Below are 16,903 nucleotides of genomic sequence, written 5' to 3'. Positions count from 1 at the left end.
GTATTAGTCCTTCAAATGACTGATGACAGAGCTGTGTTAGATGTATCAACAGTTTAAACCTCTCATTATTGGGTAAGATCCCAGTCCCTCATACAGACATATTCCTTACCCCACACGTTTTTGTTATGAACTGGTCAACCTACAGTCAGTACAGTGCTCAAAAATACTCCTACTGTATGATAGTGCTACTGTAAAATTTTGGGGACAAAGTTCAAACAACATAAAAGTCATATTTTTACGTTTTTACATTTTTAAAGTGTAAAAGAAAAACGTTAAATACAACCATCTCCAGGTATGGCTGTATTTAACTATTTACCTTCTCTATACAAGCCAATGCACCCACGAAAAACAACGCAAAACGTGTTAGCTACAACTGTAAAAGCCTGTGTGCGTGAACGTCACGCGCGAGAGTGCGAGCACGGTTTTAAAACTACAAGACCCACGATGCTTTGCAGCGAAACAGTCATTATCATCACATATCTTCAACATAAGGAAAAGCTTCCTCTTTGGAAGGGTTTTATTTGCTAACCTCGGGCAGAGGGTGACTCCTACTCAGAGTCAACATTTTGAGTCAATAGATAGTTCCTTCTCTCGTAAAGTATTGACTGTTGGGCAAATGTGCGCCATAAGTGACCTAGTGCTAGCGTTGTAGCCTATGAGCCTGCTCAGAGAGCGAGCATCAGAAGCTAGTGCGAGCTAACGCTAGCAAAAGCTAGCTAAACTAAGACCGAATCCGTGAGATTATAACTGTATTCACCGAAAACATCAGGCGACGGGAGTAACCGTTGATGTTATATCTGCAGGAGATGTCAAGAAGCAGCAGCATAAGGTAAGCAGATAATTACTGGTGGTGTTACTGTGTGTCCTGAAAGACTGCTGATAGCTAGTTAAACTTGACAGCTAAGTTAGCGTTACGACTGGAGGGATTGAAAACATGTATGAAATGTCTGCTTTTGCACAGTGACAGTGAGCTAAATGCACGCTTTTGTCTAAACGGGAGAAAAAAATGCTAGTCAGATGAGGTGTCGGTAGCTGTGTTTTAATGCGCTGGCTTGTGAAACGTTATCACGTGAGTTGCCACAGCACAGGAAGCATATGTTAACCCCTCTGACGTGGATTTTTTTTTATCCTTCTGGTGGTGTTATTTTTGTTCTGTAGCGTTAAATTTTTGAATCGTTAAAACTGTCTCTGAAACTTTTCGTTCATTATTTTCAGTAGCGCACCTGCGGTCGACACGTAATCTATACTTGTTTAAACGTGTGATTTTCAGACTGTTCAGCACTTGATTGTATGATAAGTTGATTAACCGGGCTTGTAGGGTTATAATAAGGTGTAACCTGCACCGGTGATCCATTTAACCCTCCGTACAAATTCCCTGCACCCTTTTGATTAATGGACTCCTTGTATTGAATTTACTTCGCTGCCAAATACACAAAGGTGAAATACTGTTTTTTTTTTTTAGTGTAATTAGTAAACCCTTTTAAATCCCACATCTGTTCCTGTTACTGAAGGAACAGTAACTCTGGGAGAACTGTTTTTTATTTGTCTTTTGTTAAGACAGTCAGTGCTGTTTCAGCTATGTGCAAATATGTACCTTTGACAGTGGTTTCAAATTTCCCTCCTGTAACTAGATAATGTGCAGGGAGCTAGCAAAACATGAGCTACACCATCACCTTGCTTCTGCAGTGCTCCCAATTTTAGCCACAGTGAAAAATACCTTTCATAGCCCCTATCACTTTTTATCCGTCCTGGTTGTTACTCCATTTATTACAGATTCTGAATACTTTTCTAGCACAATTAGAGACTGGTCTGCCAAGCTGACTGCATATCTCTTTCAATTAAAGCCCTCTTGGTTATAACCTCTAAAAGTGCTGACGCTGAACTAATGGTGTGCATTTTTAAATTTGGAGATGGGTCACGGGGATCAGAAGAGCTTTGGTGCCAGTTTGCTAAGCTGTCTGTTTGCTAAATAAAAAGACTAATACCAAGGTACACCAAGGCTCTTTTACAAAATGTTTTTAAGATTACTGAATGCCTTGCCTTCATAGTGTGGTTTGACAAAGACTGTTTAGAGACATTTATTTCTTCCATGCTAATATTACAAGTGCTGAGTGTTAAAATTAATTTGCAGTCAATATCCGGGAGTCGGTAATGTACTTGAGGCTTGACGCTGACTGAACCAAATCATGTGCTGTTTATCTCTTCCTCCTCTTCTTCTTGTGACAGCAAGTCTGTAGTGATGCTGCTGATGTGAAATTATAGGTTACACACAAAGATGAGCAAATCCTTCTCATGGTTTCCCATGAATCTCACCTGGAGTGGGAGGGTTCTGTGAAAAGGGCAAGAAGAGGAAGGATAACACGTGGACTATAATCAAGAGTCATGAATCTCCATCAGGTCCTTACGGGAGCTGTCAACCCTGGAGACAACTGTTTCTCTGTAGGAAGCGTCAACAATGTGCCATTCACGGTAAGATATTTCAGACTCTGGAAGTATTTCCCCCCTCAGCAGTTTAGGAGCTTTGATTCATGGGGGGTGGCTAAACTGATTTGTCACAATAGCAGATTTCCTAGCAGATTCCTTTGAAACCTAATGTGCTAATGTACCGCACAAAGTTGTTTAATGGGCTTGGGACTTTGTTATGTATGAAAAACAGAAGCTGAAATACATGTGATCTCAAAGCTTAAAACTCTATTAGAGAATTACATAAATGTTCGACACACTGGTGGCAACTTTGTAAATAAAATAAATGTAATTAAAAAAACAACAACAATAATGAAAGTCTCTGCTGTATTATAGACTTTCTGTGTCATTGTTTTATTATTTGTCAAAATGTTATTGTATGTTCTGCTGTCACCCAGCTCTGCCTCAAAGTAAGTAATAAACACCAAATAATCACCAGTATGTGAAAACCTGCCTGTACTGGTCATTCTGTGGTGTCATGAGTTTGTGAGGAGGCGGCCAAACTTTTGACACCATGCAAAGAAGAATGTGATTGCAGTAGAGTCTGAACAGTGAAGAAAGGAGATTTAAGTTGATTAGAGTAATTAGATTACATTACGTTTTTTAATGCTCTAATTTTTCAGAGCATTGAGGGCTGAAATCAACTTCTTTTTTTCCTTCAAGGGTAGGTTTTATTCAAAATGTAATCCCATCTCATGAGACTGGTATAAAAAAACAAAACCTTACTGATGGATTTTGTCTACCTGACCCCTTGACAGGTGAGTCAGAGTGCTAATTTCAGACACTGGCAACATGCTTTTCAGGAATGGATTAATCGGGGAGCCATTATTGTCCTTATGTCCTCTTGTGAAAGAGGAAAAGTCATAGTGAATCACAGTTCATGTGAGGAGCTCCTTTTGAGTGCCACAGAAATAGAGCATGGAATTCTAATCTTATCTGCTTGGACTTGAGGGCTGTCATATGATGGCATGTTTGATGCCTTGACAATATCTCTGGGACAAGTGCAGTTCAAGTGACCCTTCATGCAATCCTGGCCAGATGAATCTTAGAGTATCATGTTCATTTCTCTAACCCTCTCACTGTCTTGTCTCTTGATAGGCCTATGCATCAGGTTGTGACGTGGTGATTTTGGGCAGTGATTTTGAGCGACTGCAGATCATCCCAGGGGCCAAACATGGCAACATACAGGTCGGCTGTGTCGACTGCTCATTGCAGGGTGGACAGGTAAGGCCAACGGTGTGGTGCTTTTATTCACTGGGGTCCTCAGGCTGACTTGTGCTTGAATGCGCAAGCGTGAGATCCCAGTGATGTAACTAAAGCAAATCCCAGTTAAAATAAATGGAGCCAGATTTCAGTAAAAGATAAATGGTTTGCCACATAGAGTAATTATGTAAGACCATTAGACGATAACATATATTTATAGCTAGAGCAGGGTGAGATGACCAAAAATATTTATCACGATATACATTTGAAAATTTGCGATAACGATATAACTGACGATATAATTGACACTAGACAAAACACTTTACAACTCCACAACTTTATTAGTGCAAAAAAAACCCATCAATGTATTTTCACTTAAAGAAGCAGCTGTTTTTTATTTGCATTAAAGTTACATAAATATTTTACAGTGCAAATGCAAATTCCTTGCTGACAGTTTAACCAAAAGGCATTTCCATTGGAAATATATCCAACATATCCTCAGCATAACCATGTAGAATATCCAAAAAAACAAAAAAAAAAGGTTATATACACACACAATACAGTAATATTATGTTGAAGCACAGTAAGTATCACTCTGCGAGGCTCCTGCCTACGATAGCCGTAATGCTCCGACAATCCATCAAGCGGTGCTTCGTAGCTTAGCAAAGTTGTACTAAAACATTTGACAGATTTTCGAGCGCCGTGTACGACATAAAATCGTTTCGAGGTCAGTAAACACAACCAGAATTCATACATAAGGCACACGGGATCATAAGGGGCACTGTCGATTTTCAGAAAAATCAAAGGATTGATTTTAAGTGTGCCGTATTTTCCAAACAACACGTAATAACGACGGCCCGCTTGCATGCTCTACCAAAAATAGTGCTTTGTTGTGTATCTGACGGATGAAAGCTAAACCAGTTCCACACCACTGAAGTTGCAGCATTTTTACAAACCAATTGTGGTTCATCCGTTTCATTCAACGATCCGCTTTCGCCCTTCTCATTCTCCATCGCCGCCATGCTTTTTCCACTATGTGCGTATGAAAACAAAGGCACCGTGCATGTGTATTTTACCCATATTCTATCGCGATATTTCATTTTCTTATTATTGCCCAACATTATACCGGTATTACTGTGAACGGTATGATATGGTCCAGTCCTATTTATAGCTCATTAATTGTTTTAATTATATTTATTTTTCCACATAAAAATAGCAAACACTTAGTTGCTTGAGCTTAGAAAAGGTGCAGATTCAGTGCTTGTCTTTGTTGTATATCATTTTAAGGTGTTAGTTTGTGCTCTGAATGGCTTTTTAAAAGTTTTATTTTTTTAGACAAAATGGATAATTAATTGAAAAATGGAATTTAAAGATATTTTAGTTCCAGCCTTGAATAAAGTTATAAGACATTATATTCATTCCAAACCCATAAACTGTCTTACTTAGTTTATGGGTTACTTGGGACAAAGCAACGATCAACTATAAATTAGCTTTAATGTTTGAAAAAATATCTGACCCATAATTAAATTAAAAAGAAAAAAAGCAGAAGGTGCTAAACATTGCAGGGCCCCATGACATACCGTTTTCTTTTACTTTAATATAATGACCACACACGTGTGGTTGATTATATTGAGTGGTAAGCAAGTTCCACTTTGTGACTTGCTGTTTTTAGTTGTTTTGGTATATTAGCTGTTTTGCAGTGCAATTTATTAGCAATCTCTACTGCTGTCTTAAGTGTTGACGGCTTATGCTTTCAGGGAAGTCACTTGCGGGCAACATCAATGAGCAGCTTAATGAACTCGAGCTTCCCGTCATCAGCTCTAAGTGAAGTAAAAACCACCCAGTAAAGCTGGTGATTGTACAGCAAGTGCATTTGCTGTTGTCACTGACAAGTCCTTTAATGTGGGCACAAACAAAAGATCTTCTGTGATTGTAATTTGCATTTAAGAAAAAAAGATGTAGTTATTTAATGTAGTCTTTCTGTTCTGTTCTTAATTGCCTTTCCCATTTCATATGCAGAACAAAGACGATGAAGGATTTTCTTTTGCATTTGCTTTGATGGACCTAATTAAGGAAGTAGATAGTGATGTCATTGCAGTTGCAAAGTTCTTAGGAAAATGAGGAAATGCATAACGTTACTTTAAAAATTAAGTTTGCAATTTAAAGAATCTGACTGACGCTTGCCATTCTTTCTGAGCTTCATATCAGTTACTCTGCAGTCAGACCACAAATGTTTGGAGACTCATAGCAGGTGACCTCTGCGATTGCCTTATGATCAAAAGCGGTCAGCTAAAGATTGAAAGTGTTGCACGTTCAACCTTTGGTTAATCAGTTAGTGGCCACAGCTGTTTATAATTGATTGCCAAATGCGAAAAGTCACCAGGCAAGGCTACCTGCGAGAGCCATTTGGAGGTGGACCGCTGGAGATGGCCAATTTTTACTTGTGTGACTAAGCCATAACCATAAATATATTTACAAGATATTCACCCTGTACAGTGGCTTCTTTTCATGAATTTAAATTTGATTCTCCAGTAAAAAAAAAAAGAAAAAGGGAAGAGGATAAAATAACACAGAATTTAGATTATTTCTTAATACACTACACATTTCTTGTGTCTCTGGAAACAAAACTTGGTACATAATGACAACAGTCATTATGCAGTCGAGTACTCACAGTTCTGCTTGTTGGTAAGTAGCATTGCTGCAAAAGGAGCCACAAAAGCAGCTTGCAACATCTGCATAAACCTGATAATAAAGATCATATAGCACAATTCTAATGAACTGGGATTAGTTTTTAATTAGGGAGGGTGGTAGCCTTTTTTAAAAAGTGCAGGCAACACTGAAATAATTTAAATAAATATAAAACATGCTCAACCAGTCGTTCACTTCTTCCCTTGTGACCTTAAATCCAATTCCGTTGGGCCAGAACTACCCACACACGCCTCCAGCATGGTCTAGCATCTGTTTAAGTATGCCAAGTTGGTCTGCTTGCCATTTCCACTTCATTGCCCTCTGCTCACTGTGATATTTGCAATGCTATTAGTTTACATAGTACATCTTTTGTGCTCATACTTTAAGTGTTGTAGCAGTTCATATCATTTTATGAGCTTTAGTATGTTGTTCCTATTAAGGATATATTTTCCAAATAGATTATTTTAAAGGGTAATTAGGTGTCTAGAGCATAAATATTACTACACTATTTTGAGAAATATATGTCTACTTGCGATGAGAAATCAAATAAAGAAAGTCAGTATGGAGGTGGAGCAAGCGAGCTCTACAAACATCATAAAGGAGTAAAAATAACTTTTTAAAAGCTGCATCCATCACAGTTAGCCCTGCAAATCTACTGTTCATCTCTTCTTGGTAAAGGCAATGGTTTCATGAGAGCCTTAAGATGTCTCTTGTAATATTCATATATATTATCATAATACCATCTTAAAGTCTCAGTTGGGGGTTTATGAAAATCAGACCAAAGAGTAGTCATCATTATAACCACAGAGAAGGAGACTTAATTTTTTATAACTCACAGTTTCTTTCTTTTTGTCAGTCGCTCTACAGGCTCATGTTGAATTGACTGATTTATCCCCAGAACTTGATCTCAGCATAAATGTGTCTGCCTTTTAGAATTTAATTAAATTTGAACTGTGCTGCTTCTGCAGAACCTATATTTGTGCCCCAAAAAGCCTGTCTTATACTTTGAGCCATTGTGTAGTGTCCATGTGACTATGCTTGTGCATGTGATGACTTGTATGTCTGTGTACACACATTTAAACATGTGCATGTGACTCACCCCTTCACAGAATTCCCTCCCTGACAGTTGGCATATTATTTACCACATTAAAGACGCAGCTTGTATTATCGTTTGCTCAGTTAACATTATGACTCTTGGGTCCCATGGAAATTACTTGAAAATTTAGCCCTTACAAATTGATGAAATTGAGGTGTGAATAGAGTAGATAAGACTATATTCACTCATCACTGAGTTGTTATGACTTAAGGTATTTTTTATTTATTTATTTATTGGCCTGTTGTCAAGGTGTCTTCTCTCTTACTGTGTAGATATGTCATGACTCATAAAGCAAGTTATAGTTGATTCTGATTAGGATCTATAAGTATTAGTATTTTTGATCTATATTACAAAGCATAAATTTAACCTTTCAAGAATTCTTTTGAATTACTTAAATTTGGATAACTAGGCTGATATGGAGGACAGTATATGTTTCTGTTTGCAGTGATACCTTTGTATTTGTTTTGTAGTATATCTAAAATGTCGACCTTTTTTTGCTGGCAGATTGCAGCTTCCTATGGAAGCATTGTGTGTGTCTTTGAGCCTGTTCAGCAACCAGATCAAAAAGACTCATCGTTGACCGTGAGTAGCCTGCACTTTCTTCCAGTCACAGTATAGTCATGCATGTTTTCAGGTCATCCAGAATGAATGAATGAAGCTTTTTCTGTGTGGCAAAACTCTCTTGATATTTGAAATGGAGCAGAATATTGTTCCTCTGCAACTACTTGCATAAATCATGCGATTATTGTCATGTTCACTGTTTTGGTTTCTGTTCTGTAGTCCGTAAAGACGTTTGCTTTGTCTGTTGTTAGAGAAGTCAAAGAATAACCACAAGAAATGAGAAGAATTTACAACATCTTAAGTACAAACCGTATTTCGTTTATTGCAGAAGTTCCCTGGTATTACAATGCTGTGTGTGTTGCCTGATTGCATGTGACTCAATTGAAAGTTCACTGTTAGCGCTTGTTAAAGCTTCATCTATAGTTCCACATGTACCATCGAAACAGGGAATTTATTTATTTCTGAGCTTATCTAAATAGGGAATTATTGCACAAAGTTTCAGCCAACATAATTGCCAAAACATGAAATACTTGTTTTGAATTTTGCTTTTTTCTGTTTTTCCTGTACAGAAATTGAACTGCCAATGGCAGAAGACTGGTCAATTTGTATTACAGTCTATAGTACGGAACCTAGCATGGCACCCTACAGGTACTCTAACCATTGTTCTTTCTTAAAGTAACACAGACATATTAAGATAAACAGTTGTGATTTAAAAAGAAGTGTTGGGGTGGTACTACAGATCCGGCAAAATATAAATGTTTAATAATTTTTTTTAAACAGAAATTTGATGATATCTGTCCTGAAAGATCATATCTGTATATGTTTGTTTGTCCAGGTTGCACTCTCCTAACAGGCTCTAGTAGCCTGCAGTTGTGGTCTAATGTTGATGGAGTAAAGGATGAAGCTGATGAAAGGGGGCAGCCGGCAGAAATGACCATAAGAGACTGCCGTTCTGCCTGGAGGTGTATCTGGCAGAGCAAGTAAGAACAGAGTTTGTAAAATAGTCACAAACAAGGCAGAGACTTTAAAATTAGGATTTTCATTTATCTTGTAAGCACCAAATAGACATTAAAATAAAATCAGCTAATGCACATTTTTCTGTAACATTATATTCAATACAAATCTGACTGCAGCAGGACATGCACTCAGTTATCTGATTGAGTGCATGTCCTGCTGCAATTTGTTTAAACCGATTTTATTTTGTCCTAAACATTACTTATTATATTGACATGGAGTGTTGAATATAATTTTCATTTTGTATCTCAAGGACTGCTTCTCCAGTCAATTTAATGAAGTTCTCTCCTGACGGTGAGTTCTTTGCCACAGCTGGTCAGGTAAGTTGTGTCCCTTTGTTACATCGCACTTAAAAACCGAACACTCTAGATTCATGTGAAATTAGTTGATAATAATTAACTTCTACCTTCTGGTGTCGTGTGTTTTTTGTTAGAACTACCTATGGTATCGCTTATATCCTTCATTGCCTCTTCTTTTCAGGATGATTGCCTAATAAAGGTTTGGTACAGCACCAGTAAGTGGAAGATGGGTGTTACCACACTCTTTACACCTCCAGACGCCAATGTGAGTGACCCGGGAGAGCTGGCCTTCTCTTTTATCTACCTGGCTCATCCCCGCTCTGTCACCAGTTTCTCCTGGAGGAAGACCAGCAAGTACATGCCACGGTACAGACACTGTTAATTTGTCATCTCCTAGCCATTTCTAACTTCCTTTTCTTTAACTTCCTTTTCTTTGAAGGTTAGGTCAAAATGACCTAACCTTCCACAGCTGGGCAAAAGAAAAAAAAATGCCTAAGTTAACAAGCTGGTTGAAAGGATGGTTGAAAAATATTAGGTCTTTATCTTCTTTACATTAGAGTAGAAAGCAGCTTGAGGTAACTTGTTGTCGACAGGTTTGATGTCTGTCTTTGTTTATTTAAAATATGTCACTACAGATGGTGTGGGTTGAATAAATTTGGCACATTCCAAATTGTTTCATAGCTTTATATAATATTGGTAATCGTATGTGACCTTCAGAGGGCTTCCACACAGGAGGGGAATTGCAGCAATCTGGTGCTCTTGTTGCAGGCGTCAAGCAGAAGAACCACACAATTACGTACACAATTAAATTTAAGAACACTACACTGAACTTTGAAAAAGGAAAAACACAGTTGTCTTAATTAAAGAGATTTAACTGAACTTCAACTATAATTTAAGAATTAAATAAATAAATGTGAGCTGGCAAGGTGTCACAATGTGAATTTTTTTATTAGAGGCAAAAGTAAGTGAAAATAAGGGGCAGAAATGCAAAACGAGAGTACAAATGTGAAATGGATTGAGACAAATAATCATTTCTGTCTCAGTTATCGTGATGTAATAATCATTGTAAGACAGAATTGTAATTGAAATTAAAATTCCATTAATTTTTAAAAAAAATCTCTCTCTTTTTCTCCCTCCTTTATCCTAACAGGGGCGCAGTGTGTAATGTGCTGCTCACCTGCTGTAAGGACAGTGTATGTCGGCTGTGGGCAGAGACGCTGTTGCCAGGTGACAGCCTCTTATCTGGTCACCATAAAAACCCTTCTTCTGGCCAACACAGTGAAACGCTTAAATCTTCTGCTGGCCTCTCAAAGAAAAACGGCTGCAATGGGAAGACACACGGACAAGCCTCACAAGAAGTAAGCCACAATGACTTTGACTTTCCTGCTTAAAATAAACACTCAGTATAATCAGCAGGACTTTGCTAACGTTAACACAGTCTAATTAAGCAATCCTGCATTTAACCTTTATTTTCAGTTTCAGCTGTATGACAGTGCAGAAAACAAGGCCTTTTTAGCAACACATCACTCAAAACACATGAAATGTAAAAATCTATACTATTTGCACACAGGCTCGAAATTAAAAATCAAACACAAAAATGCTATTTGTTGTTTCGATAAACAAAAAAATGCGCAATTACTTTAGTTAAATTTTTTTTTAAAATTTGGCAGGACCCTTTGCTCGTGATCAGTTTAAATATAGTTTACTAACACAAGTGAAACACGTGATTTTTATGGTGCCTTATTTGATTTGAAGAATTTCTCATTATACGCCTTTAAGTCTAGCATTGCATAGTAAGACTTGTATGTCAGTGTTTTATTTTTTCTTAAGTGATATTAATAATTAGGATAAACTGAATATTTAAAAGGACCTCACATCATTTTGTGTAAATAATTCTATCTTTATAACAGAGAACAAGCTATGAAATGATCATCAGCGTTGTTCATGACTTCCCTAGATACTCCCATATATGCACTTTATCAGGTGTTCAGATGTCATGCTTTCTTTCCTTTTTGCTTTGAAATGAAAATCTGACAGTGTTACACTGGCTGCAGAAATTTCATTTCATTTCATCACACTGTTGCATCGGAAACGTTGTGCTTTTTGGGTATAACTTGTCCGTATCAGAAGTATTATTTGTAAAGCTGTATCGCTCTCTAGTTTGTATACAACATGCAAAAAGAAACAAGTTGTAATTTCCTGTGTAGTTGGAAATGGATGGTACAAATGATATGATTTGTGGTTTCCCCTTTTTTCTACAGAAATAATTTCCAAGCTTTTGTATTTTTATGTATTGCACAGTGATAATTTAAGGATGAGAGTAAAAGAACAAAGAGGCACTGAGAAATTTCAAAACAACTTTGAGAAGGTAGATGGAGAGCAACAGAGGTTTGGTATAGTTAAAAGGGAAAATTAAGGGTCTCAGACATGAAGGTTTTTGAAACTGTCTGCCTTTCTGTAATGTGTACGATACCTTAAAATTATACCTCTGACTTTTGATCGGTGTTTAATCTTTTTCAGTTCTCTGGCGCATGTTTGTGTTTGCAATACTGGTGTGTTCTGTTTTAAGTGACCCAGCTTGTTCGCAACATCCTAACCGACATTCATTTTATCTTTGGAAAGTTGTGGGTGTCACCAGTGCTTGAAAAGCTTGGGGCATATTAGTTTACAAAAAAATGGATACGCAGAGTCTGTAAGACTGTAAGACGGTAGGGAATTATTCATTAGAAATCCCAGCAAATGTTCTTGCAAATCAGTGCAGTTAATTAAGCCCCAATATTCTGAATAAGTTGTTATTTGAGAACATCTGGAGGAGGCAAGGTTATGGGATTTCATTTAAAAGTATTTGTACCTGCTTTGTCATGTCTTTTTAATGGTGAGTTTACTTGTAGTCTTCATAAATCTCAAAACCTGCAGGTTTACAGCTCGTTTTATCTTACTCATTTTGCACCTGTGAGTCTAGATACAATCACATATTTGGTTAAAGAAACTCTGCTTTTAAATGATTGTTTGTCATCCTGTGAGACTTGTTTTCCATTGGGGCATTTAGCTGCAGTCTGCTGTGAGACACCAAATTACATAACCCGAATACCCAGTAAACTTTAAAATTTCTTCTATACACGCTCTGTGACAGCCACTCCTCCATGTTGCCAGCTCCTGTTGCTCTGTTTTAAGACAAATTGGGCTCTTCACTTAAATGCAGTTTAAACATCAATACCAATAAATTAAAATCCCACCCTGAGGGGACCACCTGTTCACCAAAGTAGAGTAGCTTAGCACAGACTGGGATGAGAGCTGGAGAGGTTTGTAAGTCGACACAAGTTGATTAATTCACATCAACCTCCAAAAGACAAGCTCAACCTGTCTTTTCAGCCTGAAAAGGCAACAAGGAACAATGGTGTTTCATTTTCCTCTTTTTAATCTTATTTAAGTAGCTCCACATTTCTACAGGTTAATGTAATATTTTAGTGCCTCTTACATTTAGTATTATGCATTTGGATGGCGCAGACGATGTCTGCAGTCATAAAATATTAAATTGACATTTGAGCAATACTTCATAATAATCATACTTGTTTTCTGCACAGCTGGATTTTCAAGAATCGCGGCACTATCGGGACATACCTCAGCTATCATGGACCAGCGGCCTGCCTCACCTTCAAAGTGGACACTGTAACCACAAGAAGAGCAGCAATAACATGCCCCATGCCAATGCTCTCTGCCACTTTCACATTGCTGCCAGCATCAACCCAGCCACAGGTTTGATTTGAACACACTCTGAAACTACTTAAGAATCCTGTTGATCCCCATCACTGGTATTTTGTTAAATACCAAAAGAAATCTCACAACATATTGAAGAACTAAAGCTTTAACATGACATAAAGTTCTTGATAAAGACGAATGAACTAAAGCACATCATTTGCTATTCCTGAACTGTACAGAGTACATGGATGGTTAACTCAGCTCGAAGTCAGAAGTCTTAACCTCTTGGCAAAAATACCATTAATTTTGCAGATTGCCTGAGGTTGTTTCTTTAACATTCCAGTGAGCTTGTGCTCAGTGAGAGCTGTTCAGAGTAACTGTGAGCATTTCATTTTCTTCCTCTCCGTTTTAGTTGGGTAACTTAATTTGACCTGAATTAGGATAAAATCATGTAGACTCTTTCAGCCTTCAGGCTGAGAAGTCCTGCAGGATTTGTATGCTTGGATTATGTTTTAGGATACTAAACCATGCTTACATTCATGAAAGTTAATTTGCTCCAGCAGATATATTTTTGTCCTGCATGTCAGCAGCCCGGTCTGATGTATATTTTGTTGTTGTTGTTGTTATTTATTCATTAAGTTTTCTAAATGTTTAACAGCTTATAACTTGTATGTTTCACAGACATTCCCCTGTTGCCCTCCATCTCCTCTCTGAACGCTGTGGATGATGAGGAACCAGGAGGCCCATTTTCTGTCCACTGGCTCAACAACAAAGAGCTTCACTTTACTTTAGCCATGGAAGTCTTTCTGCAACAGCTTCGAATTAGTGTAGAGCAACAGAACGAGTGCTCCAATGAAGGTAGAGAGAAATGATTTGGATGAGTCAGTAATGGGTGTGTGCATGTGAAGCTGTAATAACAGTGACAGTTAAAGTCTAACCTTTAGAATAGAATTTAACATATTGTTTGGCTACCATGATTTGTATTCTTTTCCAGAGCCTGAAAATGAAGATGACTTTGAAGAAGAGGAGAACAGACCAAGTGAACCCCAAGGACCAGGAACAGTGGAGCTGCCTCTGGCAGCAGTGGAGCACCAGTTGGATGTGCTGTTAGAGGAGTGGAATAAAGGGGCCGACATGCTGTTCAGTATTCATCCCATGGATGGCTCTTTGTTGGTCTGGCATGTGGACTGGTTAGATGAATACCACCCAGGCATGTTCAGACAAGCTCAGGTACTTTGCTGCTATTATTCTTTATATAGAACAGTTGTACATTCATTCTGTTTGTTTCATGAGAGTATTCCTCCAGTTTCTTTCCTCTTTATCTTTTATAGTCTTATTTCAGAGGTTGATACACAGAGAAACTGCACAGTTAGCTGCACAATTGGTCTTAATTTAATCTCAGTATGGATTTTTCTCTATAATAAATAAATGAACATAAATAACTGTTATTGAAAATGCATGTTCTTCCAAAAGAACACAAAGTAAAAACAAGTCAAGCACCCCCTTGATCAGGACCTGATACTGTGCCTGCGTCTGTCCCATGCAAGCTTGAAATGTTCTTGATTGGTCTGAATAAGAAAGTCTTTGTTAAAAATACAGATACTACAAAATTTTAATGTCTAGCACAACAGAAGGTGAAGAACTTGTCCCTCAAAGTGGGTCGTCATCTGTTGTTTGGAAGTACTTCTGATTTGGCACAAGTAACATTAACTATAAAGAAATCATCTGCAAAAAGTGCTGTAGAGTTAACTAGTCTGTAAGGCAAGACTACTAACTTATATTCAGCCTCCTGAAAACATGCCAAAAACTGCAGTATTATTAATGCATGAAGGCTAAGAAAAACAATGCAGATGTTGCCAGCATGAGTCATTCAACCTCATCTGAGACATTTATAAAAGCAAGCCTGTACACCACATCTGCATAACCATCTAGCTCCCAAAGACGCACTAAAATCATCCATCTAATCACAGTTTATTTGGGCAGAGACAAGTGTCCAGTAAACACAGTGAACAGTAACAAAGGCTTTGGAGAATTGACCAGCATGCTGCTGTTATCTATTCTGGAATTATTTTTCTGGTAAAACCTACACCATATGCAAAACATTTGCTGCTAAGTTTTATTAATCATGCAGGTACAATCGATGGGGTGAAAGACTTGATTTTTCTTCTTAGAGATTTACTTAATTTAGGTCAATGAGGAAGTTCAGTATTATTTTTAAGCAACTATTTTACATTAGTGGAAATACTGCACAACATAAAAACAAGTTTATGTTTAATGAAAATTGTAATTAAAACCTTTTTTCCACTATAATCAATAAATAACAGTGATCTCAATATTGATCAAAATAATTGTTAATCATTTGACCATAATCATGCAGCAATCAAAGGTAACTGAATTCTGAATTCTGCTCAAAATATAACTTTAACCTTTAGATTAAACAGTTTTCTATTTAGTTATTTGTTTATATTCAGAATTTCAGAAAGTGCTTTGTGGGGAAAATCATTAATTTATCATCAGAGTAAGGTTGTGATTTATTTTCACAGATGTGATGGTGTACTTGTTCTAATGTCTTCTCATCTGGCGACTCACACAAATATATTGTACTTGTCTGTGACTTCATATCAAATTCAGATATGCCCTAGTGCATTTTTATGAGCAGTAAAAATAATGAGGACAGAGAATCTGGTCATTCAGGCACAAAACCGAATCTCAGGTTTCATTGGCATTCATTTTTTAGGCCTGGCTGTTTTAATTAGTTTAATTAGACCTCCTCTTTAAATCTGAGCTGCAAATTACAGTCACTTTTGATGACATTGCTATGACATCTCTTTCTGTCTCAGGTGTCGTTTGCATCCCGCATTCCTGTAGCGTTCCCCGCAGGTGACGCCATCTCCCTGAGCCAAAGTGTGGTAATGTATGCCTGCAACAAGAACGTGGATCTAGCTATCCAACATGGCAGACAGCGACCGCCTGGGAGCACATTGCCTCAAGCCAAATCTGCTCTAATAAGCTACGGAGGTCAAGGAAAATCTGCACCCAGCAGTAGTCTTCGATTAAGCATATTTACCCCCAATGTCCTTATGATCTCCAAACATGCTGATGGCTCTTTAAACCAGTGGGCAGTCAGCTTTGCAGAGGACTCTGCTTTCTCGACTGTGCTCAGTGTCTCTCACAAGTCACGGTACTGTGGTCACCGCTTTCACCTCAATGACCTGGCCTGTCACTCGCTGCTCCCTCTTCTCCTCACCACCTCACACCACAATGCCTTGAGGACGCCAGAGGCAGACAGCATATTGGTTCCTCCAGAGGCCTCCTCCTCTGGTTTTTCTCATTCTGCATCTCTATCTCGTGGGTCACGACCCACGCGGGTGTCCCTGGGTATGGTTTCCCAGGATCCCAATGCGATCTACAGTGAGCTGATTTTATGGAGAGTGGACCCCGTCGGCCCGCTGTCGTTGTCAGGCGGGGTCTCGGAGCTTGCTAGAATCAATTCTCTCCATGCATCAGCATTTGCTAATGTAGCCTGGCTGCCCACACTCATTCCCAGCAGCTGTTTAGGTGAGAAAATATTATTACTGGTCAGATTGCTAAGTACTTTATTGTGTGTTGCCTTAGCAAAAAGGCAGTAATGAGATATTTTTGTTTGTTTTGGGGGTTTTTTGGGGGGGGGTTGTTTTTTGTTTGGGAGGGTTGATTGATGTGAAGGACTGTTTATTGTTATTGTTTTCTATATAGTTAACTATGTCCAACTAAGAGTAGGTCTGAGACGAGTCTCCATGTGTGGTTATTAGTCCACTTGACACTGTGCATTGTAGATAAATGTACAAAAGCAACTTACTTTACCAAATGACTTCAGATTTTCTGAATTAAACATGAGTGA

The 16,903-nt window shown here is 38.1% G+C and overlaps 1 protein-coding gene across 5 annotated transcripts in view; it reads left to right on the top strand.

The window, feature by feature from the left end:
• The first annotated feature begins 399 nt into the window (after positions 1–399).
• The window catches only part of dmxl1 (Dmx like 1), a 62,084-nt gene continuing 45,580 nt past the window's right edge, over positions 400–16,903 (top strand). For 3 of the 5 annotated variants that reach the window (XM_013913063.1, XM_013913064.1, XM_013913060.1), the window contains exons 1-13: positions 400–829; positions 2,227–2,469; positions 3,562–3,687; positions 7,955–8,032; positions 8,581–8,659; positions 8,847–8,991; positions 9,279–9,345; positions 9,506–9,690; positions 10,475–10,682; positions 12,909–13,080; positions 13,705–13,881; positions 14,018–14,253; positions 15,864–16,581. In XM_013913063.1, the coding sequence (XP_013768517.1) occupies positions 2,383–2,469; positions 3,562–3,687; positions 7,955–8,032; positions 8,581–8,659; positions 8,847–8,991; positions 9,279–9,345; positions 9,506–9,690; positions 10,475–10,682; positions 12,909–13,080; positions 13,705–13,881; positions 14,018–14,253; positions 15,864–16,581 (2,278 nt within the window). In that variant the 5' untranslated portion in view covers positions 400–829; positions 2,227–2,382. The remainder of the gene's footprint in view (positions 830–2,226; positions 2,470–3,561; positions 3,688–7,954; positions 8,033–8,580; positions 8,660–8,846; positions 8,992–9,278; positions 9,346–9,505; positions 9,691–10,474; positions 10,683–12,908; positions 13,081–13,704; positions 13,882–14,017; positions 14,254–15,863; positions 16,582–16,903) is intronic. The other 2 variants (XM_013913062.1, XM_013913061.1) reach the window with 2 other exon arrangements.

Source organism: Pundamilia nyererei, unplaced genomic scaffold (genome assembly GCF_000239375.1).
Source record: "Pundamilia nyererei isolate P.nyererei 1_Seehausen unplaced genomic scaffold, PunNye1.0 scaffold00113, whole genome shotgun sequence".
NCBI lineage: Eukaryota > Metazoa > Chordata > Actinopteri > Cichliformes > Cichlidae > Pundamilia > Pundamilia nyererei.
This window is presented reverse-complemented; position numbering and strand designations above follow the sequence as displayed.